The following is a 26193-nucleotide window of genomic DNA, read 5'->3' on the forward strand; positions in this document are numbered from 1 at the left end:
CTAAACAACATACTCTTTAAGGGAAGAGACTGTCTCATTTATTTTTTTGTCTATGTTGCATGGTGCATTTACCAGGAATGGATTTGTAGAAATCACTTGCTTTGTTGAATGGAACGGAGGTCTGCTTCGGAATTTTAAATACATCTTTGATGATATTGTAGTTCTAAAACAGTTGAAGTTGAACAGCAAAGAAAGATGTGCAGAGTGATTCATCCCAGGTTAAAAGAGGAGCTTCAAGCTTGGACTCAGAGGTAGAAAAAAGCCCCTAAATTGTAGAAGATTCAAGCTGAATTATTTTAAAGAGACTCAAAATCCTAACTTTGTGATTAACCTGCAAATTTCTTTTTCAGTTTTTATCCTTGTAACTTATGTGAGACACTTTAGGAAGTGAGTCACTTCCTTGCTGATATTTTATTTCTAAGAAGAAGCTATTCTGGGATTTCCTTTTTTTTTTTTTTTTCTCTTTATTTTGCCCAAACGATCAGTTGGGTAGCAACGGACCACTTCTGGAAAAGTGAAATATAGCCTTTTATGGGGATGAGCTCAGTAACCTTTTAAAATAATGAACTTTCTGTTATTTCCTATTTGGATGTGTGTGTGTGAGAGAGAGCGAGCGAGCAAGAGAGAGAGAGAGAGAGAAAGGGAATACAAGTTTTTCAAATCATTCGATTAGCTTTGACTTTTTTAAATTCATATTTTTGGGAATAAAATGTGGAGCTTGAGTGACTGAGCCATGGGACAAAAAGAGCTTGTAGCCATGTATGTTTTTATACCCATGATAGTTCCATCACATTCCCTCATTTAACATCCACAGTCTCCAATTCTCACCTCTCAGAACACAATTTGATGTTGTCGTACCCTCATGGGCAGGGCCCTGCCGACCTGGCTGGCGTCTGTATCGCAGCAGTCTTGCTCTCTGTATTATGAAGAGGACACTTGGTGTGAACTAGATCCAAAAGCCCTGTTTGGGTGTTGATCCTTAAAACTACTTAGATACACATTATTTTGCTTTTTTCCTCATTTTTGCTTTTTGTTTATGTGTTCTTTAAGAGTACTTTGTGTTCTTTGTCTTTTCTTTCAGTTAAGGAAAGAATATGCGTCTCTGCCTAGTCCCTGGAATATCCTGAAAATTTGTCTTATTAATCTTTGCTGTTGATTGAGAATCCTGTTCTCTAGTGGAATTTAGACAAAAGGCAGTCTTTAAAAGCAAAATAAAACAAAAAATGGTTGTGTTCTAGAAGGTGGTAATAAGTGCTTGTTGAAGTGGTTTTTCCTTTGAGCGAAGAGCTGCTGATAACCACTGTGACCAGCTGTTACCGATGAACTGGGATGTGTGGATGAAGGAGACACGGTCCGGGTGCCCTGGAGAAGCTGTCTTCAGTGGGAGGGTGGGGCGGGCAGAGCACAGACAGGTAGGTGTGTCAGCAGACGCAGTTACAGTGGGATCTCATAAAGGCAGGGAGGATTGGACACGGGCCGTGGGAGTCAGAAGGGGAGTCCACCCCAGCCTGGGGAGTTTTAGTGGAAACTTCAAGTATCAATCAAAGTGGTTATATTTTGAAGCCTTGAGAATTTGGTCAGGCAGGCTAGAATATATTTAATAGAAAACAGAATTTGATATTTGGTAATGTTAATGGTAAAAGCTCTTTGACTTGAAGCGTAGAAAAGTGTTAATGGGTTCAACTTAGAGAAAACCTTACCAGGTATTTGCACTTAGGAATGTCACTATGATAATAGTTGATGAAGCACAGTGACACTGCTGCGTTTCTTTACTTTTCCTAATTGCCAGCATTGATGACATTTTGAAAGTATACCTACGTACCAGACATGCTTCAATGAGGAAGATACAGGGAGATAGGAATTTTGAAAATCAGAGGGGGGCATGTTTTCTAGGTAGATGATCAAGGTTGGGTAGACTATTATAAAAATGAAATCCAGATCTTAAACCCAAATTTGGATTATTATCAAAGCTCATTTTCCAGTATCACACTGGAAATAACTTCCGTGACAAGAGACATATCTCTGAGCAGTTGACTTCACTACAGGCTCTCTCAGCACAGGGAGCGTTGCCAGCTTGCAAGGATTCTTAGAGCTATACACCTGTTCCCTTCCCCTAGGAGCATTTCTGCATTTATCTCTTGTAATGTTTTCCTACTTCCTGTCCTAGAATTATTTCTCTCACGTTTTTCTCTTATTCTCACTCTTACTCTTTCACAAGAATTCAGAGTGATTAAGGAAATATTTGCATAAAGAAAAAAATACGAATAAAACAAAACAGAAGAACCCACAGAGGGAAAAGCTCAGTTTCTCACCCCCGAACTGTGCAGTCACTCTTCTGAATTTCTTCCATTTTAAAGGGAACAGCTGCCATGTGCCAGCCGCTGTGCTGGAGGTGGAAGGCGCAGAAATGCGAGAGATACAGCACTTGAACAGTGGGACAGATGCGTGGACAGATAATCACAACTCCAAAGCAGTTGCTATACCAGAAGCATATTTTATATGCAGGGATAAAATGAGTTAGGTGCAATACAGGAATAAGACTATAGAATAAAGTACTAGGCGTATGATGAAAGATAGAGGACACCTGAGAGCCCAGCCCCTGTGCGAGATGCACATCCTGGGTGTGTGTTCTCCCTTCCCTTTCCTTGGAGTTCTTGCATTAAGTACTGCACTCCATCATCTTCACAACCCCCCCCTGTTTACAACACACCTGGTATGGAGAAAGTCCCACAGGACCATTGCTTGGTTTAGAAGAAGTAAACATCACCTCCCATGATGTGAAAACTAGATCACATTTTGGAGGTCGTCTACTTGGTAACCAGTAAACTGGTAGAAGTCAGTGACTCTCTCTCTACCCTTCCTTCATGGATTTATTTCTTCGTTCAGTAAGTACCGCGTGCTGAGAGTGTCCAGGCTCTGTGGATACTGTGTCGTCACCCTGCGGGAATTTCAGATGTAACAGGGCAGTTATATTTTTAATAATCACACTAATGAATACACAACTGCAGTTTATGGTGGGTGTTCTGGAACAACATACAAAGTGCTCTGAGAGGGTAAACGAGGAGATCTTGTTTAAAGTAGAGGATCCTGGAAGACCCCATAAAGAGTCAATATTTAATTGAAAAATGACACATGAGTGGGAGTCAGTCTGGCGAAACAGACCTGCTACAGCGTGCTCCGTTTATGAAGCATAATCTAGACTTCGCCCTCCTTTAGGGAGAAGAGACAGGCCATGCACAGGGCCAGATGCCAAAAGAACTGGGTGACTGGAGGAACAGTGAAGGCCAGCGTGTCTGAAACTTAGCTATGAAGTGAACGGAAGGGGGCATGGTGTGTATGAGGCTAGAGATACAGGCAGGGGCTGGGTCACATAGGCATTGCAGCCTGTTACAGTTTTGCACTTTATCCTAAGTACAATGAGAAGCCTTTTCTTCATTCCTCTCAAAAGTTTTACACACAGCAAGCCTCAGAGGCAGTGCTGAACACCAGCCTCCTGCCCCTGCAGAAAAACTTGTCTAGCCTCCGATGCCAGTTGTATTTCCTGAGTCACTTGTTACAAATCACTTCAGAAGCATTGGCTTCTGAGCTTTTCAAATAAAGATCCCTTTTGATATTTGATCTTGAGTTTTCCTACTGTACAGACAGAGCATGGCTGTTCATGTATATCAAAGTTGTTTGTGTTTTTCCTGCATTCTTTCACTTCTCCACTTAGCCATTGCCTGTTGAGGAAAATTCTTGTTATTCCTTGTTTGCACCCCATGTCCCTTCAGGCCTCACATGCTTCCATTTGGAGCACAGGGGAGACCCCCTGAGCCCAGGCTCTTGCTGCCACTTGTCAACAGAATTCTGTTTCTCAAGTATAAATTGGGAAAAGGTTCACAAATACTTAGGCTTATTGCTGTTCCTTTTCTGATTATTTCTCATAATTTTGAGTGTCGTTTTTATTCTAGCATTGCCTGACTTCTGTTGGTGCTGCCCCCCACCCCACCCCAGGCATAACATAATCTCTTCAGTCACTTTCCTTTGAAGACCTTTTTTCCTCCATCTAACAATATTATTTTGTCCTGTATGCAGCATAGTCAAGGTTTCTTCTGTTTTTTCTCCTAGTTTTTTCCAGGATGGACTGAAAGCCGTTGAAAGCCTCAAACCTTCCATTGAAACACTTTCAACAGATCTTCACACAGTAAGTAGCTTCCCTCCCCTCTTGGCATTGAAGTGGTTCTTATGCTACAAACATTTTCGTTTGAATGTTGCTTCTATGTAATCCTGTGTTTGCATGCTGTGCCAAAACTAGTAGCCCTCTGCTGCTATGGCCGACCACACCCTCTGTCTTGGTTGGAGGGAGCTTGAAACTGCTGAGGGACTCTTTCATCACGTTCACATGGAAATGCCCTGTGACCTCCTGCATTTCTCTGTACCTCAGTTTTGTCCTTTCCCCATTTTTTGTTTGTTATTCTTGTTTTTTTACAGATCAAACAGGCCCAGGATGAAGAAAGAAGGCAGTTGATACAGCTTCGAGATATTTTGAAATCAGCATTGCAAGTTGAACAGAAAGAGGTGAGGGGATTTAATTTTGAAAGATCATTGATTTTATACCTGTGTCTTGGACGCTTTGGGGATGAGAAATGTAAATCCATACCTTCTAGGTGCTCAGTGTTTACTCAGGGGCTGAATCAAGTAGAACAAAAACATTTAGTTTGTTCTTTAAATTTAGTTTTGTAAAACCACTTTTGAAAGGTTTATTTCACGAGGAAAGCATTGATATAGTCATGGCCTTAATGCAGGGTAGACACCTTTTTTGCTCTATCAGTTGGTCGATGAGTCTCTCCAGCACATAGAACGCTTGGTATTTATGCCATTTATTTTGTGACTGGAACTTTTTGTTTCCTCTGTCTTGATATATGTAGACTCTTTGTCCATTTGAGCATAAGGCATATAACAGGTGGCTCTCGAGTCTCTTCCGACCCCGAGACTGTGTGTTCTGTAAAATGAGAAGAGTTTGGTTCTCTTAAGCTGCGTTCTGATGGGTCAGAAAGCCTTAGTTCCTCTTGCATCATCTGTTTCATACTACGGCTTCTCTGTGTGTTAATACATCAGCAGTGATAGCTTGTGTTTTGGGGGCTTATTTAAAAAAAACTGTTAAAAGGTAAATTTTTAAAGGGATTTTATGGTATTTTTACAGTGTGGGTATTATCATGAGAATTTTAAGACATAAACCTACCTTTGCAAATAAAGTGTATGTCAAATTGTATATCTAGTAGATTTTAGAAAAATAGCCTAAACTATTTAGCAGAGCATAAAGTTCACTGTTGGCAGTTCAGTATGCTCTACTTTGTTTTAAGTTCATGTACTATAACTAAATATTGTTGTTTTTCTCCCAAATGCATTTACCTTTTGTGACCGAAGTCTAGGAGAGTAAGTAGTTCAGTATTTTAATAAATTGGAGAATTTTGCATGCTTTCTTCATGAATGTCAAAAAATAGATATTTCTTCCTCATATGTTTCAATGACTGATAACATTTTAAATTTTTACTCTTCCTCTTTTAAAAGCAGCAGATTTTATTAAGACTAAGTATTTTGAATGCACAAATATTAGTGGAGTGGAAAATTTCCAAGTTTACAGTTCACACTCTTAGCATTGCTCCTTTGTGAAGATCCCTCTTGACTGTGTGTCTGAATTCTGCACATCCTTCTAGTCCACCTTAAGCCCTACCTTTGGAGAGTTGCCTTTGATCATCCCAACCCACAATGGTCTGAGTTCGTGTAGCATGTTCTGTCTGAAAGACGTATTTCAATCAAAACCTATTCCTTTTTGGATTATTGGTTACATCTTCAAGGGTGCAGATTCCTGTTTTCTTGCTAGCCTCTGAGCAGCTTGAGGATGTCCTCCTGCCTTCGGTGCATCACACTGTAGAACCGTCACTCTTACTTAGTAGGCCCTGGGTAAACGTGGGTCAGCTAAGTGAAAGATGGGCAGCTTGAGGTGATACGTAATGCTAGAAATTACCCACAGCATGTTGACTTTCTCTCAGTCTAAAGAATATGGGTTCTGATAGCTTTGATATTCCCAAATATGGAATATAAGCAGAAAAAAAGGGAAAAAATAATCTTTAGTATGGATAAAATAGTGGCCTAATCGTAACTCAAAGAGGTAGTGCTAGGGTGTCAGATTGCCAGCCAAAGTGAGTAACTGTCCCTTGCGTTGACTGGGAATGGTTGATTCTTAGACGGGGAATCAAACCAGTGAAGCAGAGTTCTAGGATTAAAATAAAGCAAAGCAAAAGCTGGAGTTAAGTAGCCCTTTGGGTACATCTGAATACAGTGCAAGGTCGGTGTTTGCTTTGTACAGGATCGGGAGGCTTGGGAAAACAGGCTGTTGTTAGGGAGCTGGTTATTTACAGCTTTGCAGAACAGTATAAAAAATTTACCAGCACAGACTAGAGGTCTTTTGTGGTTTGTTGCTTTTGTGGTTATTGTCGGCCAGCCCATCTGCCACAGATTGTATGAAGGAGTCAAATGAACCTTTTTTACTGCTCTTCTTTACAGTACCCAAGGCAAACCCAACTGACTACTCACCAAGACCAAGCTCACCAATCTCAAAGTTCTGATCATGTTGGATTTTCTGTATAGTATGCTCTGCATTGTTTTTTTTTTTTTTTTTCATTTAATAAATTTTATTTTGAAATAAATTCAGTCTTACAGGAACAGTTGCAAAAAGAGTACAAACCCCATACATAGAACTCCATCATACCCTGACACCCCTCCCCCGATACCCCGATCTACCACCTTTAACACCCTGTCACACCACCGTTTCTTTCTTTCCCTCCCTCTCTCCTTCCCTCCCTCCCTCCCTATCTATCATCCATCATCTATTGCTCTGTCCTCTGAACATGAGAGCTAGCTGCACTTATCTTTGAACAAACAATATAATTCATATATACCTTTGCCATGGACAAGAACATTCTTTTATGCAATCTCATTAAGTGCAGCTAAGAAGTTTGAGAAATTCAACATTGATATAAAGCTTACATTCTATATTTCCTTTTTTTTTTTTTCCTGTGTCCCATCTATGTCCCTTTGAGCCGCCTCTCCTCCATCCCCAGATCCCATTCAATTGTGGAAACATATATATAGCCTAAATCTTCCATTCCACCCCCTCCCTAGCATTCCATCAGTGGGATTAATCACATTTAGAATGTTGCAATGCTGTTACCTTCCCACCATCCATTTCTAGAAGTTTCCCTTTACCCCAAACAGAAACCCTACTCTCATTTCTTAACTCCCCATTGCCCCTTTCCCCACTTCTTGTAACCCCTGCTCTACTTTTCATCTCTATGGTCATATTCTCTGATACTTTCTTTGTGTTTACTGTGGGGCTTAAATTTAACATCTTTAATCTATAACAATATTGTTTTTCTTTGATACCAACTTAACTTCAATATGACACATAAACTATGTTCCTATACTCCATCATTCCCCCACCTTTATGTAGTTCTTGTCAAAAATTACATATTTTACATTGAGTCCAAAACCACTGATTTATCATTAAGTTTATGTATTTTAGATCCTGTAGGAAGTAAATAGTGGAGTTATAAGTCAAAAATACAGTAGTATTGGTATTTATATTTACCATGTGATCTTTACTGGAAATCTTTATTTCTTTACGTAGTTTCGGTCAGTTGTTTAGTGTCCCTTCTTTTTCAGCCTGCTCAACTCCCTTTAGCATTTCTTATAGGACTGATTACTGGTGATGAAGTCCCTCAGCTTTTGGTTATCTGTGAATGTTTTCATCTCCCCCTCATTTTTATCCTGCAGGTGTTTGTGAATTCTCCAAGTCTCTGATGGTTATTGTCTTCTATTTGTATTCCATTGTGGTCAGAGAATGTGCTTTGAACAAATTCATTTTTTTAATTTTTTATTTTATTGAGGCTTGTTTTTATGTCCTAGCATACGGTCCATTCTGGAGAAAGATCTTTGATCACTAGAGAAGAATGTGTGTCCTGATGACCTGGGATGTAATATTCTATATATGTCTGTTAAAATTCTCTCTCTCTCTCTCTCCTTTCTTTGTTTCTCTGTCGGTAGGGCTCTCTTTAGTATCTGAAGTAGGGCAGGTCTTTTATTAGCAAAATCTCTCAGCATTTGTTTGTCTGTGAAAAAATTTAAGCTCTCCCTCAAATTTGTAGGAGAGTTTTGCTGGATAGAGTATTCTTGGTTGGAAATTTTTCTCTCTCAGAATTTTAAATATGTTGTGCCGCTGCTTTCTCGCCTTCATGGTGGCCGCTGAGTAGTCACAACTTAGTCTTATGTTGTTTCCTTTGTATCTGGTGAATTGCTTTTCTCTTGCTGCTTTCAAAACTTGCTCCTTCTCTTCAATATTTGAGAGTCTGATCAGAATATGTCTTGGAGTGGGTTTATTTGGATTTGTTCTATTTGGAGTTCGCTGGGCATTTATGCTTTGTGTTTTTATGTTGTGTAGAAGGTTTGGGAAGTTTTCCCCAACAATTTCTTTGAATATTCTCTCTAGACCTTTACCCTTCTCTTCCCCTTCTGGGACACCAATGAGTCTTAAATTTGGACCTTTTATTTTATCTATTGTATCCCTGAGATCCGTTTCGATTTTTTCTAATTTTTTCCCCCTTCTTTCTTTTGTTCTTTCATTTTCTGTTCTGTGGTCCTGAAGGAGGCTGAGTTGTTGTTCAGCTTCCTTTAATCTTGTATTATGAGTATCCAGAGTCTTTTTAATTTGGCCTACTGTTTCTTTAATTTCCATAAGATCTTCTATTTTTTTATTTAGTCTTGCAATATCTTCTTTATGCTCTTCTAGGTTCTTCTTTATATCTTTTATATCCTGTGCCGTGCTCTTCTTCATGTCCTTTATATCCTGTGCCATGCTCTTGTTGCCTGTCTGTAGTTCTTTAATTAATTGTGCCAAGTACTGTGTGTCTTCTGATCTTTTGATTTGGGTGTTTGGGTTTGGGTTCTCCATATCGTCTGGTTTTATCAGATGCTTTAAGATTTTCTGTTGTTTTTGGCCTCTTGGCATTTGCTTTACTTGATCTTTAATTTGTCAGAATTGCAGCTTGGTGACATGCACTTTCTCTAACAAACCAGCAGATGGCGTTCGTGAGTCACCTATTCTCCTCAAGTCAGTTCTCCCCAACTTTGTGGTGTGTGGGGATCTGATTCTTGTGGGGTCCAGCTGGTGCACTTAATTTGGGTGTGTTGTGGGTACTGTCCTCCCTGAGTGAGGGGTGTGTGTCTGAGCGGTTAGGGAGGAAGGGCAGCTTTAATAATCAAACCTCCCAGGTGTTCCCGGAGATTTCAGGCTGTTCTCTGCCGCTGACCCACAAGTCTTTGGTATTGGTGTAGGTTCCCTGGGATTTCCAAGTGATTCCCCCTTCCCTGCTGTGCTCTTCCAGGACCTCTGCTGAGGGAGGGAGGGCCACGCCATGTCACAAGTGTGCACCGGCCCCCAGGGAAGCCCTGGGATGCCGGGCCATGCAGGGGCGTTCCCAGCCCCCTTCAAAGATGGCTGAATGGGACGCATTAACTTCCCTCTTTCCACACAGCTCCGCCCTCACAGCTCCGGGACAATCAGCCATGGGTGTATTAAAGGCCACTGTCCCCGGCAGATACTGTGGCGTGTATGCGGTGCTGTGGGAAAGACTCCCTGTCACACTGGATTTCTTGGCATGGCTCTGTGCTGTGGGTTGAGCCCCGGGCAGGAGTGCCCCCGCCTGCCAGGGAGATGGCTGCAAGTCATGCGTTTTTTTCTCCTTTTGGCTCCCCTTTGCTCCCCTGGGCCCGAGACAATCAGCAGTGGGTGTGGGAAGGGGTATCCTCCATGCCAGATACCGAGGCGTTAGCCCAGCCCGCTCCCGTCGTATCTGCAGCTGCTCCCGGGCTTTTTTTTTTTTTTTTAAAGAACTAGTCCATCTCCAAACGACAACCCGCCATTTCCCCACACTACAGCATGGGTGAGGGACTTTCAGCCGACTCGCTTGTTTCAGAACACAGACTCCTGGTTTCACCAAATGCACGGTCCCTGTAGATTCAGCAGACTTTGGCTGGCTGGTGCTACTCTGGAAGTGGTGTTCTGGGTCACTTTCTGGTTTTTATCTAGTATTTTTCATGGAGGTGTTTTTTTGCCCTGTCTCACGTAGCTGCCATCTTAGGTTCTCCTGCATTGCTTTTTGATGATAGTATTCTATAAACTAGACATTTTTGATGTTGGTATTCTACAAATTAGACAGTCTGTATATACAGTTGCAAGTAATAAGCAAAAGTGTTTGTTAAATTTTAATATTTTAAAATAATTTTTGTGATTGGGATTATAATTAGTGTTTTATCTTACATCCCCACAATTATAAAGAGAACTGAATATTTGGACATTGTTGTTTAGACTTTCATTTCCTTTGGTTAGATTCTTTTCTGTGACTTAGAAAACTGAAGTTGTTAATAGTTTTTATTCAGTGATATAAAAATTCCGACTATATAATTACAGGTCATTTAAAAAATAGGTAATGTAGCCCAAGGAAGTTGATGGTTGGTAGCAGCCACTGCTCCTCATTTCCTTCCATAGATCTCAAACAGCAATCATTTGGTATAAATGAAAAATGTGGGCATGACAGTATGGTGACTTTCAGCTGCTTTTCCTTGTTATCCTGTGGCTACGCTTTGGTATAGAGACTGTGTCACCCTCACACCTCTGAGTTACTGACATCCATGCATTTTATGTTCTTGATATTTTTGTGCTTTCTGTAAAAAGGATACTACTGTTTGATTTTTCTATCGTTTTATTATAAAAATTTTCAAGCTTAAAGAAAAGTTTAAAGAGTTGTTCAGTAAATACACACATATGTACCATAGTATTCCGTTTTTGGAAGATTCCTCTTACAGAGCTGACACAAATATTGCCAGTGTTTGCGTGAGCTTTCTTCCTGTCAGTATTACCTTCTCCTTTCTTCCTCATCCCACATGTGTCCATCTCAGTGGAGTTCTGCTGGGATAGATACCACTGCAGTGCTGGCTGATTGTGTGCCAAAACCTCATTCTTGGCATGCTCTCTGCTGCTCCATGTGGAGAACCCAGAGTTGTACTGCTGGTAGGAGGATTCTGGCTCTGGGATATGATCTTGGTAGGTGTAAGTGCTGAAACTGCAGTGATTTTTCCTCTGAGATCTCAGGTGTGGTCTTCTTTTTCAGCTTTGCTTCCCAAACCCTTTTAAGTGTCCCTGTCTAGTAGGATGTGTTGAACACTATGCAAAAGTGGAGGTCAGTGATGGCCATAATTTTCTTCTGACTTTGGCTTTTCTAGCCTTGGTTTGCATATCTCATCATGCCCAAATCTGACCTTAGTCAGAAACCGAGTGAATGCCTCTGGCCAGGTATGCGCTTCCCTGCCTCTTTTGCCAGGATTTTGGCTGGCCAAGCTCTCGCCTTCATTTCTGCCTCAGTGGAAGACTTGTTCATTGATTCATATGATCATCTACCATTTTCTCAGCAGCCCCTCCAGGCCAGACACTGCACAATCACTGAATAAGAGATACAGTTCTTACCTCTATAGAGGCTCACAGTCTGGGGGTGGGGACAGAAAAGTAATTGAGGGTACAGTGTGATGAGAGCTACCATATTAGGAGATCAGCTTCAAGAAGAGGTGTCTCCCTGTTGTGGGAGTGGGCGGATGTGTGTAGGAATGTCTTCCCGGAGACTGGTGCCTGAGCTGTGGGTTTGGATGATGATTAGGAGTTAGAGTCTCAGCAGGTCGGGACAGGTGCACCAACTTCTGACTAGGACAGGAAGTTTGTCTGGGTAGCTGTCCAGCAGAGGAGAGAGAGCCTGGCTTTACTGTCTTCCTACCAGTTTGATGTTAGGCAAGTTACTTGACCTCTCTGTACCCTGTTCTCTTCATCTAAAACAGGAATGATTTTGCCTACCTCATAGGATTGTTGTAAGGTCTAAGATAATATCTGTAAAGTATTTAGCATATTATCCTGATAAACAAATATTAGTTTGTTGATTCATTCAACATTGAGCTTCTAGATGCTGAAGATACAGTAGTAAACATAGGAGATGAAATCCCCACCCTTGTGGAGTTTACATTCTTAGTGGTTGAGCGGTAGTGGCTAGTGCTGCTGCTGTCTCCAGTATGTCCTTCTGCCCAGTGAGCCTCCACTGTTGGCTTGTCCTCTGGCTCCCACTGTTGCCTGCTTTCTCACTGTGATTTAAGGAGCTGCTGTGCCTAGCTCTGAGCTGTTTCCCGTGCTCCTGACCCAGGTCCTTTGGGTCCACTCAGGTCTCACCCACCTCCCTGTGCCTAGCCCTGCACCAGCAATTTTCCACTTCTCTGTGACCATGACATTTCCTACTTGCCAGCACTTTTCAGGTTTTTCCAGGCACTTCACAATCATTATCAGTAATCCTTGCAACAGCCTTGCAGGGTGGGAAGTATTATCCCACGTTTACAACTTTCATCTGAGATAGAGAGATAAATGCACTTGCAGGTGCTTGTTCAGTAGTGTCAGAGTCAGGATCTGGGCCTTGGTGTCTATTCTATTTCAAGCCTGTTCTTTTCAGCTATATTATGTGACTGTTATCTTGTGTCAGACAGAGTTATTTGAAACATTGTCTAGAAATAATGGAGACTAGGTCATAATGAGAAGGTTCGGTTCGAAAATGCTACTCTTAGACCTTGGTTCAGCGCTGGCTTAGCAAAGCCTCAGCTCCTGGTTCTATCTAGTTAAGTGGACACACCTATTGTACCTTGGATAATGGTGAATGAGTTGAATATCATAGCCCTCGCTGAACAGAGAAAAAGCATCTAGAGATGGCCTCTTGGCAGTCTGTTGACCACAAGAATTGACTGAAAACGTACTTTCTGAGAGAAAGACAGATAAAGTATAAAAGTTTTTATGTTTGTTTCGTTTCTTATGTATCGGTCACACAGACAGAGATCACATGTCTTTTTCTCCATTGGTTCCTACAACCACATGAAAATGGTGAGGGCTCACCTAACTGCAGTGTCCAGAGGCTGGTCCAGAAGAATTCTGACTGGTAGCTTGGCACAGTGGATGGATGGAGATTCTGGCGTCCATGATACTGAGAGTCTGAGATAGCGTGGGGATATTTGGGATGTTACGAGTAAACCTGCATACGGGATACTTAATGTAAACAACATCACCCTTTCCCCCCTTCCTAAAAATGACAGATATTAAAGCTCCTGCACCTTAGGACTGTTTCTGTCTTGGCAGAGGCCAAATGCTGATGCTTCATTAGCCCACACAGAAATTAGGATCCTGGATGGAGCCTGGGATCTGAGACCTTGTATGGATGCACCAGAATAGTGGATATATGGCTATTTATGGGGACCTTCTGAAGTGCTGTAAATGCCCATGTAACACACATGCTTCAAATATGCAAACAGTCTCCACATGGTGAAGCCACCTCAGTCAAGTCTTAGATTGTCCTTTTCTCTCTCAGGGAAAGTAGAGTATGTTGGAGAGTCTCAAAGAGGCAGGGCACTGTGGGGTGCCCCAGCCAGTTGCCTCTCTTTATGTTGATTATTCTTCTCCCCAGAAAGAGAGCCCCCTTTCCCTTGACTTGTGTATCATTAAATTGAAAGTCATGTGAAAGGCTGACTTCATTTGTCTACCCTTCCCTTGATCAGGAGTTTTATACAGGTGAGGAAAGCCTGCTTTTGTTGGGTCACTTGGAAGTCATGTGGAGGATGCTGAAATAATTAGTTCCCAGGCAGGTTCAATTTTATGTTAACAAATAATATTCCTCTTATTTACACATTAAAATTTTTATGTGATTGCTTTGTTTCATATTTTCCTGCATTTTTAAAAATTGAGTCAAGAATGCCAGGTTTAAAGAAAAGAATAAAATAGAGTGATTTCTTCTCTAACTTCTGGCATAGGATCAGATTCTGTTGAAAAGATGAGTGTCCTTTGTCAACTGTTCATAAGACCTGTAAAGAGTCCAAATTGATATACTTGGCATGGATACTTCTAGCAGTGTTGTCACACAATTTCACCACTCATTTCATGCAGGATTTTTTTTCCTTCCCACAATCAATAGACTTATTTCTTGGTTCTGCAATTTAGTCTTTTGACAGATTGATTTTTAGTCATTCACAGAGATTCATGTAGGTAGGGTGTCTTACTCCATTTCCAGTCCACTGCATTTATTCACAGCAGTGTTTAAATCTTTGCTCTAAATTCCTAGTGCCATTTTGAGAGAATGTAGAAGTGGGAACCACCCTCATCCCATGAGTGAGCTGTTTGCCTGTTTGTCCCGAGGTGTGGGTACTGGATGAAGGAGGCCTTTTCCCCCATTTTGAGTCAGCAGGCTCACCGTCTGTTGTGAGTTCAATAATGGAATGTCTAAGTACATTGTTAATTGCTCAGATGAAATTGTTTCTTAGTATTTGTCCCATATGTATTGCAGAGTTTAAAAAATCAGTGCTAGACATCTCACAGTCATGGACTGGAAGTACTCCCAAATTGATCTACAGATTCGATGCAATCCCTATGAAAATCCTTGCTGCCTTTTTGCAGAAATTGATAAGTTGATCCTAAAATTCATGTAGGAATGCAAGGGATCCAAAATAGCTATAAAACACTCTGGAAAAAGTGGAACAAAGTTGGAGTACTCAAACTTCCTGATTTTAAAACTTAATACAAAGTTATAGTAATCAAGACAATAAGGATAGACATATATATGTCAATGGAATAGAATTGATAGTCCAGAAATAAACCTTTACGTGTATGGTCAGTTGATTTTCAACAGGAATGCCAAGACAAGTCAATGGGGAAAGAAAATTGTTTTCAACAAAAAGTGCTAGGACAAGTGGACAGACCTGAGCAAAAGAATGAAGCTGGACCCCTACTTCACACCATATACAAAAATTAACTGAAAATAGATCAAAGACCTACATGTAAGAGCTGAAACTATAAAACTTTAAAAAAAAATTCCTATTCTAGTAACATATATACAACCCAGAAATTCCCCTTTTAACCACATTCACATATATAATTCGGTGCTGTTAATTACATTCACAATATTGTGCTACCATCACCACCATCCATTGCCAAAACTTTATGATCAATCCAAATACAAACTCTACAATTTAAGCATTAACTCCTCATTCCCCACATTCACCCCATCCCCTGGTAACCTGGATTATACATTCTGACTCTTTTGCGTTTGCTTATTCTAATTGTTTCATATCAGTGAGATCATATGATATTTGTCCTTTTCTGTCTGGCTTATTTGTCAACATGATGCCTTCAAGTTCACCAGCGTTGCTTCTTGTATCAGAACTTCATTCCTTTTTAATGCTGAATAATATTCCATTATATGTATATACCACATTTTATGTATCCATTCATCAGTTGATGGACTCTTTTGAGTTGCTTCCATCTTTTGTCAATTGTGAATAATGTCACTATGAACACCTGTGTGCAAATAACAGTTCAAGTTCCTGCTTTCAGTTCTTTTGGATATGTATCTAGAAGTAGGGTTGCCGGGTCATATGGTAATTCTATATTAACTTTCTGAGGAACTGTCAAATTGTCTTCCACAGTGGCTGCACCGTTTTACGTTCCTACCAGCAATGAATAAGTGTTCCTGTTTCTCCACATCCTTTCCAACGCTTGTAATTTTCTGTTTTTTTAATAGTAGCCATTCTTGTGGGTGTGACATGGTATCTCATTGTGGTTTTAATTTGCATTTCCTTAATAGCTAGTGATGATGTTAAGCAACTTTTCATGTCTTTTTTGGCCATGTGTATATCTTCACTTTTTTTTTTTGTAAACATTTTTTTTGTGAAATATAACATGTATACAGAAAAGTGTTAAATTTTAAAATACAGTTTAACAGGCTTCAACTTCCATGTGAGACCAAGGGAAGAGATGTCTATTTGGTGCAGGATCTATATTTTCTAAACAGTGTAACTCTACAGTTGGTTTGTTCAAACACCACAATTACATGGAACTTTGAATAGGAAGTGAGATATGGTAGGTTACTATAGGTTAGAGTGAAATAGTGACACATCCCAAAGTAATTTGGGCAGAGAATACAAATATATTTACAGGACCCCCCTGAGGAGCTGGGGGAAAGTGCAGAAGTGTTGGACTTCCTCACCTGGACAGATGCTGATATTGTCATAAACATTAGGACTGGTGGTTTGATGTGTTGAGCCCTTTATCATGGGACTTGTCCTTATGAAGCTCGTTACTGCAAAGGAGAGGCTAAACTTGCATATAATTGTGCGTAAGAGTCTCCCCCCGAGTACCTCTGTTTCTCAGATGTGGTCCTCTCTCTCTAACTGAGCCACCTGGGCAGGTGAACTCACTGCCCTCCCCTCTATGTGGGACCTGACTCCCAGGGGTGTAAATCTCCCTGGCAACGCAGGATATGACTCCTGGGGATGAATCTGGATCCGGCATCATGGGATTGAGAATATCTTCTTGACCAAAAAGGGGATGCGAAATGAAACGAAATAAAGTTTTCAGTGGCTGAGACATTTCAAATGGAGTTGAGAGGTCACTCTGGTGGGCATTCTTACGCACAATATAGATAACAGCGGTTAGGTTTTAATGTATTGGAATAGCTAGAAGTAAGTACCTGAAACTATCGAACTCCAACCCCGTAGTCGGGACTCCTGAAGACAATTGTATAACAATGTATATTACAAGGGGTGACAGTGTGATTGTGAAAACCTTGTGGATCACACTCCCTTTATGTAGTGTATGGATGGATGAGTAGAAAAATGGGGACAAAAACTAAATGAAAAATAGGGTGGGATGGGGGGGATGATTTGGAGGTTCTTTTTTACTTTTATATTTTGTTCTTATTCTCATTCTTTCCGAGGTAAGGAAAATGTTCAGAAATAGATTGTAGGATGAATGCATAACTATATGATGGTACTGTGAACAGTTGATTGTACAACATGGATGATTGTATGGTATATGAATATATTTCAATAAAATTAAATTTAATTGAAAAAATACAGTTTAACAGGTAGTTACAGAGCATAGTATAGTATGTGTTACAATTCCATAATTTCAGGTATTTCCTTCTAGCTATTCTAATATACTAGAAACTAAAAAAAAAAAAATCTGTATAATGATTCAGTAGTCATAATCATTCATTAAATCCTAACTTCTCTGTTACAACTCCTCCCTCTCATTTGATCATTTTCTCAGTCTTCGGGGATATTTGGACAGTGACTTTTCTAACTTCTTCATGTTGAAATGGTTTGTTGACATTATGGGGTAGGGGAATGCAACTATTTGATGTTCTGGAAAAGACTGGTACCTCTAAGTTTCAGGGCTTATCTGGCATAGGAACAATCTGGAAGTTTTAGGTTTTTGGAAAATAAACTTAATAAATAAAACTTTTATAGGGTCTTAGATAGAGCCCTGGGTTTTCTTTAGGGTTTTCAGGAATACCGTTGGTTGGAGCATGCCATGGCAATTTGTAACATCTGGCTGACATTTGCATAAGAGTAACCTCCAGAATGACCTCTCAACTCTATTTGAAATCTCTTAGCCACTGAAAACTTATTTTGTTACATTTCTTTTTCCCCTTTTGGTCAAGAAGGCATGTCAATCCCACAATGCTAGGGCCAGGCTCATCCCTGAAAGTCATGTCTCACGTAGGAAAGAGGATAGTGAGTTTATTTGCAGAGTTTGGCTTAGAAAGAGAGAGAGGCCACATCTCAGTAACGAAAGAGGTTCTCTGGTGGTGACTCTAAGACATGTTTATAAGTAGACTTAGCTTCACCATTACAGAAAAATAACAGATATACACAGCCACACATAAAAGAAAATTCAGAACTCCACATTTCCCTTATCCCCCTGTTCTGGTTTGCTAATGCTGCCTGTTAAGCAAAATACCAGAAATGGATTGGCTTTTATAAAGGGAGTTTATTTGCTTACAGATAAGACCATAAAAATGTTTAAGTTATGGCGTCAACAAGTATACCCTCACTGAAGGAAGGCCAGTGGCATCCGGAAAAGGTCTGTTTGCTAGAAAGGCATGTGGCTGGCATCTGCTGATCCCAGGTTGTGTTCCAACTCCTCTCTCAGTTCCTGTGCATTCTCAAAGTGTCTCTTTCAATGGCCATCTTCAAAATGTGTCTCTCAGCTGCAGCTCTTCTCCAAAATGTCACTCTCAGTTGCTCCCAGCTGCTCTCCAAAATGTCACTCTTAGCTGTTCCAGCAACTGGGCTGTGTGGCTCTTTTTAAAGTCCTCCAGTGACCCAATTAAGACCCACCCTGAATGGGTGGGGCAACACCTCCATGGAAGCTATCCAGTGAAAGGTCTTGCCCACAGTTGATTGAGTTACATCTCCATGGAAACACTGAATCAGTAGGTTTCAGCCTAATCATCACTAATACATCTGCCCTCACAAGATTGCATCAAAGAACATGGCATTTTGGGGAACATAATAATCCAAACTAGCACCCCACTTCCCAATTATTTACTCCTAGTACTGGTGTGGTACTAGTAAGGTATTGCTGTTAAATAGTCCATGCGTTCAACTGGTAATTTCTCCCATATACCACTCTATTACTAACTTTGTGCAAATGTCATATATTAGAAGTAATTCATGTAAGAACTTATTTATATTTGTAGTATCAATTGGTGAGATTATGGCTTTAGACAACACCTTTCCATCATAATTCACCTTCAGTAGGAACTATTACTTACAATCCCGTTAATGAACTAGCATCGCCTCTCTCCATTCCCAAACATTTAAGGTCAACCTCGCTAACAAATCTGTACATATTAGGTAACTTCTCCCCCTTCTCTAGCTTCTGTCTATCTCTAGGTCCCCTATATTCTACATTTTAAGACTCTAAGTTTACATTTTCTGGGTGGTTCATATTAGTGGAATTATACCATATCTGTCCTTTTGTGTCTGGCTTATTTCACTCAACATTATGTCCTCAAGGTTCATCCATGTTGTTGTGTATTTCAGGACCCCATTCCTTCTTACTGCTGCATAGTGTTCCATTGTACTTATATACCGCATTTTGTATATCCATTCGTCTGTTGATGGACACTTGGCTTCTTTCCATCTTTTGGCAATTCTGAACAGTGCCGCTATGAAATTCAATGTGCAAATGTCTGTTCGTATTACTGCTTTCAGATCGTCTGGGTATATACTGAGTAGCAGAATTGCTGGGTCATAGGGCAACTCAAGATTTAGTTTTCTGAGGAATCGCCAAACTGTCTTCACAGCAGCTGTATCATTTTACATTCCTACCAGCAGTGAATAAGTGTTCCATTTTCTCCACATCCTGTCCAACATTTGTGGTTTCCTGATTGTTTAATGGTGGCCATTCTTATAGCATTCAAGTCTTTTTAAAATGGGTTGTCTTATTATATCTGAGTTGTAGGATTTTTTTTTGTATATTTTGGATATTAAATCCTTATCAGATATGTGGCTCCCAAATATCCCATTGATTAGCTTGTCTTTTTACTTTCATGATAAAGACCTTTGATGTACAAAAATTTTTAATTTTGAGGAGGTCCCATTTATCTATTTTTTTCTTCTGTTGCTTGTACTCTGAGTGTAAAGTCTAAGAAACCACTGCCTAAACAAGGTCCTGAAGATCTATATTTTCTTCTAGGAATCTTATGGTTCTGGTTTTTATATTTAGGTCTATGATTTATTTTGAGTTGATTTTTGTATATGTGAGGTAAGGGTCCACATGGACATCCAGTTCTCCCAGCACCTGTTGTTGAAGAGACTGTTCTTTCCCCATTGAATGGACTTGCCACCCTTGTCAAAAATCAGTTGTCCGTAACTGTGAGCTGATTTCTGAGCTCTCAATTTGATTCCATAGGTCTGTATGTCTATCTTTGTGCTAATACCATGCTGTATAACTATGAAAGTCTTAGAAGAAAACAGAGGTAACTCTTTATGACCTTTGATTAGGTAATTCTTTCTTAGATATGACACCAAAAGTACAATTGATAAAAGAGAAAAATAGGTAAATTGGATTAGATAAAAATTTAAAGTGTTTGTGCTTTAAAGGACACCATCAGGAAAGTGAAGATGACCCACAGCATGGGAGAAAATATTTGTAAGTCATGTATCTGATAAAGGTCTAGTATATGGAATATAAAAAAGAATTATTACAACTCAACAATAAAAAAACAACCCAATTAAAAATGGCAGGGGATATGAATAGCTGATGGAATAGTGTCCGTCAGCTGATGAATGGATAGAGAAAATGTCATATCTGTATACGATGGAATATTATTCAACCATAAATGACACATACTGCCACATGGGTGAACCTTGAAAACATTATGTTGAGAAGCCAGTCACAAAAGGCTACGTATTGTATGACTCAATTTATGTGAAATGCCAGAATAGTCAAATCCGTAGAGACAAAAAGTGGATTAATGGTTGCCAGGACTGGGAGAGGGGAGAATGGGGAGTGACAACTAGTGTATATGAGGTTTCTTTCTGGGGTGATGAAAATGTTTTAAAATTGTGGTGATAGTTGCTGAGCTTTATAAATATAGTAAAACCACTGAATTGTATACTTTAAAAGGGTGACTTTTGTGGTATGTGACTTACATCTTAATGGAGTTCTTTTTTTAAAAAAAGTCATTGTTGCTGGATGTTTGCTCAGGGTAGAAAAAGACACCTAGAGATAACTAAATCAGTTAAGGGAGTTCAAATCCAGAATAAAGGAGGTACGTTAAAGGACAGTGGGATGATTTTCCAGGGTTCATGCTTGCCGTCAGCTACATGATGTCCCAACTTTGAATATGGCCATTCAGACAAGAAGCATTTATCGATCTGAAAAATATGAAAGTGTCTCTCTCAGTCTCCATCCTTTCTATCCCTACAACACTCGCCCCTTCTCAGAGCCCTGTTTTTGTCAGTGATGCACCTAGAGTTCTTGTCCCATTAGCTCCATCTGGCTATAATTGTGTCATTCGCTTTTACCATTTCACCTCCAGTACCGGAGCCTGCCACTTCTTTCTTCCAGGACTAGGGGTTCTTAGCTTCAGGGTGTCTATCACCACACGCAGTAACATATGAAAGTTTTGTGTAGATGAGCATATTTCTGAGGAGAAGGGTTAATGGCCCCCAAGGGAATCTGTGGTTCCAGAAGAATGAGCACCTCTGACCCACTGTAAGGCTTGTGCCTTGTGCACAGATTACCCAGACAGCCTCCCCTTTGGTTCTCCAGACTCCAGATTCTTCTTTAGGTTGATTCATCTGCTGTCTTGCTCTTGGAATGATCTTTTTTTCAAACTGTCAGGAATCCAAGTGGCTTGCAGTTGCTTTTAAATGAAGATGAAACTGACTCCAGCCTATTTATGTTTTCCACAACCTGACCCACTTTCTCTTAGCTACATTGTTTTTCCCTCCATTTCAACCAACTTCACCACCAGTTTTCTCTTTCCCTTCTCCATGTCTTATATGTGCTTTCCCTTTGCCTTGAATGTCCTTTGAAACTCACTTCTTCCAAACTCTTCTGTGGTTTTCTCCATTTGATTCGTCAGTCCTTAAGTACCTGTATTCTCAGTTCACATCACATTGATTTTCATATGTTGGCTGCTTCATTGTGGGGGCACGTTCTCAGTGTCCTCAAGGATGGCCAGCCACTTGCTGTTGGAGCTGAGACTGGCTCTGGTCTTGTAGGACGTGCTCTGGTGAGGCAGCGTGGTGTAACGGAAGGAGCACCAACGTGGGAGGCGGAACCGAGTTCCACTCTCTCTGCTCTGGCTTTAACAAGCTTTTACCTTCAGCAAGGCACTTGGTTTCATGGTGTTTCTGCTTCTTCCATTAAAAATGAACTGGATAGGTGGGGGCAGGGAGTCTAATGAACAGGCCCAGGCAGATCCTAGTCCTTGCCTGTTTGACATGGAAACTGCTATTGATGTCTTGCTCACCCTTGTCTCTGTGCGTTCTACCAGAATTTCAGCCACTAGAAGGGCAGTCTCTGTCTGGTCTCCTCAGGACTTTAAATTTGTTAAGCACCAATTGAGCACCTGTTGAATGCCAGGCATTAGACTTAATCCCTGAGGATTCACTGATGGCGCTTGTCCTCAAGAAGTTTATAGGCTGGAGGGTCCCACTTTTGATGGACTCAGCTTGCCAGGTAGATGAGGCTCCGCAGTCGCTGTCTGAAGCAGTTAGGTTCAGTGCCACGGCCCTCTCTACTCGAGTTTGACAGGGTTAGGAAGTGAGTATTTGTTCAGTACCTGTGAGGTGCCAGCTGGTTACACATCTAATCTTCCTCAGTTCATACTGTTCTTATAGGATATTGTTTTCCTATTTTGCAGATAAGGAAACTGAGGCAGAACTTGTCTATATTGAGAAGCGCAACATTATTGTTTGTTTTTTGCTTCAAAGCTCTTGCTCTTTTCACCATATCACATTACTTTCATTCTTGGGAATGGCTACTTTTGCTGTACCAGGAGCTTCTTGCCAATATCAAGAATTTAAGACTTATAATTAAGTAAAGTTTTGTATATTCTAATGGCTCATTCTTCTGGCAAGTGTGGGATACTCATGTTTGACGTTTCTTTCTGCAGCCCAATAAATGGTGTTCCATTTATGGAATTTATGGAGTTCCTGGATATGATTTTTTTTTTTATTAGAGAAGTTGTAGGTTTACAGACCAATCGTGCATAAAATACTGGATTCCCATACATCATCCCACCACCAATACCTTGCATTGGTGTGGAACATTTGTTACAATTGATGATAGCTCATTTTTATAATTGTACTATTAATTAAAGTACATGGTGCAACTTAGGGTTCCCTGTTGCTGTAGTGTAGTTTCATGGATTTAAAAAAAAATTTTTTTCTGTTCCTGGATATGAATTTTATGTCTCTTTTCTGGTGTGTTGAGGAGAAATTTCTTTACTTAATTTTTTTTTTTTTTAAGGGCATAAGTTTCCTTTGTGTACTGCTTTTTTAAAAACTGGGATCAGGACAGGATTATGAATAACTTCTTGACCATTTTTAGGATTCACAAATTCGCCAGAGTACAGCCTATAGCTTACACCAGCCTCAGGGAAACAAAGAACACGGAACTGAACGGAATGGCAACCTCTACAAGAAGAGCGATGGGTATGTTGGATGATGTTAATAGAAAAATGTTGGGTTCATTATCTCACTTGTCCAAAATTTCTAAACTCTTACTTTTTTTTCCCATTTTTCCATAAGAATCCGAAAAGTGTGGCAGAAAAGGAAATGCTCAGTTAAAAATGGTTTCCTGACCATATCCCATGGTACTGTAAGTATTACTCTTTTAAGTCATGGTCTCTGCTATTGCGAGTGTGTGGGGGCATGGGGGGGTGGGAAGCTAAGTGGGAGGACAAAAGTTGTTTTATATATGTTTATGGTATGAAATAAGCATTTTAAAGCATTTCCCTATTGAGAAAAGCTTGCTTGGGTTCCTTCTCGGTGTGGTGGATCTGCACCCTGTTTCCGCTTTTTTAGCCAGAGACAGCCTTCTCTTCCCCTACCTAGAATCACCTTGAATAACTGATGAGCCAGGTTGTCTTTATGGAGAAGCCTGTGACTTCCAGACACACAAAACAGATCTTTGCCTCTGGAAATTTAGTATCTCACTTGAGAAGCTTTCTGCTTTCCTCTTGTTACCTCCCTTTTCCCTTAAGGAAAAGAGTTTAATTAGTCAGAACTCTGGGAATCAGAAATTTAAGAGAACAGAGATTTCTGTAAGTTTACTCTAGAAATGAAACATGCTGTGCCTAGTGTTGATGGAGCCCCTTTTATGTCTTCCTGTTTACACACAGCCATGGAGGAAAACAGCCCAACCCAAGCCGTGGGCCATGGTGTGTTGAGCCTATGGAAAATCTAATCAGAATAGAATAATTTACTAATCTAACTTTCAAAGCCAGGGAATTTTAATCACAGTAACAAGCATAACTCTTCACACCACTGTGGCATTAGGTGTATTATTACCTCCCTGGTGTGGCAGGATCTGGTGAAAAGCATGTAGGCTTGTAGACATTTTTGAAAATGTGTAAAGGCTGAGTTGCTTTCTGTTTTGTTAACGTGAATACTGAGGCTGCAACTGAGAATTAAGGACTAACAAATAATTTTGATTAATGAATCATTATATAGATGCTTTTCTTACCTTCTTGTATATTGTAAAATAGCCAAAGGGAAATACCTGAAATGACTGAACTGTAACCTAGCTGCCTTGATCTTTGATAATAATTGTATAATTATATAACCTTTATCTTGCGAATATAAAAACCCCAGTTATACCCCTTTATCCTGTTTTACAACTTTATAGAGTCTTATGATCCACAAAAACAGCCCCTAATGTTTATTAATGAAGGAACTTGAGTCAGCCCAGAGCTAACCCTCCCTGATTCCTAAACTGTCTTACTGGACAAAGCTAGCATGTAATCAACCTGTGCATGCTCAATAATTAGATCACCTCTAACTTCATCATCTCGAAACATTGAGCTCATTATCCTAAAACCTGCCCTATCAGAGTTCTGCCTATCTATCAGTTACTGCAGTTTGGGGATACAGGTTTTTAGGCCCATGGGCCATCTGACCCGCTTCGTGCTTAGCAGTCACCTCTTTCTCTCTATGAACCCAGGTGTCTCAGGATGGCTCCTTTGAGCTCCCCAGGCAGAGAGCCCCCCACTTTTGATGGGTGTCCATGCTGCCTGCATGGTAGCACCCTCGGTATTGTGAGTGGATGGTAGTGAAGGGAAACTCGAGTTTTATAGTGCAGATAACTCCTTCCTCCTGAAAGACAGAGCTGGTGGGGAGCCCAGGTGGCCTTTTCAGAAACTCACAAAAAGGGAAACATCCCTTGGCAGTTGTGAGCAGGCACCTTGATGAAGGATGTGTCACTGTGGCATGGATTCTGTTCCACTGGGGAGTCACTTTAGTTTTTCTCATTCCTTAATGGGAAGGGAGAGAGGAAGTGGAGCTAGCACATATCAGGGGTAGTCTGTGGGGATCTCTTAGGGGATTTAGTGTGTCTCCTAACTAGGCAAATAAAAATTGTTGCTTCTTTCAAAAACCAACTTTTGCTGGCCTTAAGATCACCAAATCACTCATGGAGCCATGCAGTTTGGATCCTGATGTAATAATGTTCTTTCCATATAGATATACGCATGAGTCTTGTAGACTATAAGGAAAGCATATTTATTTAGCAGTTACTCATCTTTAAATTAAGAACGTTGGATGGGATAATGGCCAGATTCCTTTCCTGATGTAGACATCTGTGTTTCTGAGGTTTGCTTTCAAATTGTTTTCCTCTTGGGTTATTTTTTTTAAGTCCAGGTTTACTGCCCCAATGCCATAATGTCATAAAATAGGGGTAAATTTCATTTCATGGCCATTTTACAGCTCTGCAATATTTGGTAGATTTGCTTCATTAAAGTGCTTCTCTAGACCCAAGGCCTCATCTTAAGCTAATGAGCGATTTTCCTTCCATGACAAAAATAAAAATGGAACTGGTGACTCTTTGCCGACACCATAAACTCTCAATCACTTCCATTGCTTGAACTTTCTCTTAAAAGATAGGGCAACTTACTTTACTTTACTTTTTTTGGCAGATAATACAGTTATAACTAGCTTCAGTAGGGTGCTGACAGCTCAGCTTGTGGTGCATCGTGCATATTTAATGAGCGCTTTGCATTTACAGGAGAAATCCTCTCTAGGGACTCTCCACTCTGAGGCCTCATCTTGCCTTTAGCAGCCTGGGCAGGGGGTGTTGGAAGCAGCCACTGTGGGCAGCTTCGGCCTGGAGGGCTGGCAGGTGGTCCTTGCCGGGACGTTGAATAGGTTATTTCAGCAGCTCTCTTCTCAATGGCTGGGCACTTCTTTTCTCTCCTTTCCCTGTTTGTTGTCCTGTATACTCTGGAGGTCAGAAACCTGCAAACCCCCTCTTACTGCTTGCATCTACAGGATGTTCACATGTAGTGATGTGAATTAACCTATACCAAGAAAGAAAATTGAGAGGTGCCTTTTTTCCCTCCCTCTGTCCTTTTTTTTTTGTGTGTGTCAGGGCTTTGCTTTGATTTGGCTCCTTGCATGGATTATGTATTTAGCCAGCATATTCCTGAGTGTGTTAGTTTGCCAACAGGGAAGAAAAAGCAATTTTGGACAGCCTTGACTGAGTAGATGGGGATCTAAGAGCAGCATCTG

General features: G+C 40.5%; 1 protein-coding gene across 5 annotated transcripts in view; it reads left to right on the plus strand.

Moving 5' to 3' along the window:
• Positions 1 to 26193, plus strand: part of ASAP2 (ArfGAP with SH3 domain, ankyrin repeat and PH domain 2) — a 217701-nt gene that overhangs the window by 129487 nt on the left and 62021 nt on the right. For 3 of the 5 annotated variants that reach the window (XM_037812568.1, XM_037812566.1, XM_037812569.1), the window contains 5 exons: positions 4108 to 4183; positions 4471 to 4557; positions 5407 to 5415; positions 23018 to 23121; positions 23218 to 23287. In XM_037812568.1, the coding sequence (XP_037668496.1) occupies positions 4108 to 4183; positions 4471 to 4557; positions 5407 to 5415; positions 23018 to 23121; positions 23218 to 23287 (346 nt within the window). The remainder of the gene's footprint in view (positions 1 to 4107; positions 4184 to 4470; positions 4558 to 5406; positions 5416 to 23017; positions 23122 to 23217; positions 23288 to 26193) is intronic. The other 2 variants (XM_037812567.1, XM_037812570.1) reach the window with 1 other exon arrangement.

This window comes from Choloepus didactylus, chromosome 20 (genome assembly GCF_015220235.1).
Source record: "Choloepus didactylus isolate mChoDid1 chromosome 20, mChoDid1.pri, whole genome shotgun sequence".
In the NCBI taxonomy this organism is placed as follows: Eukaryota; Metazoa; Chordata; class Mammalia; order Pilosa; family Megalonychidae; genus Choloepus; species Choloepus didactylus.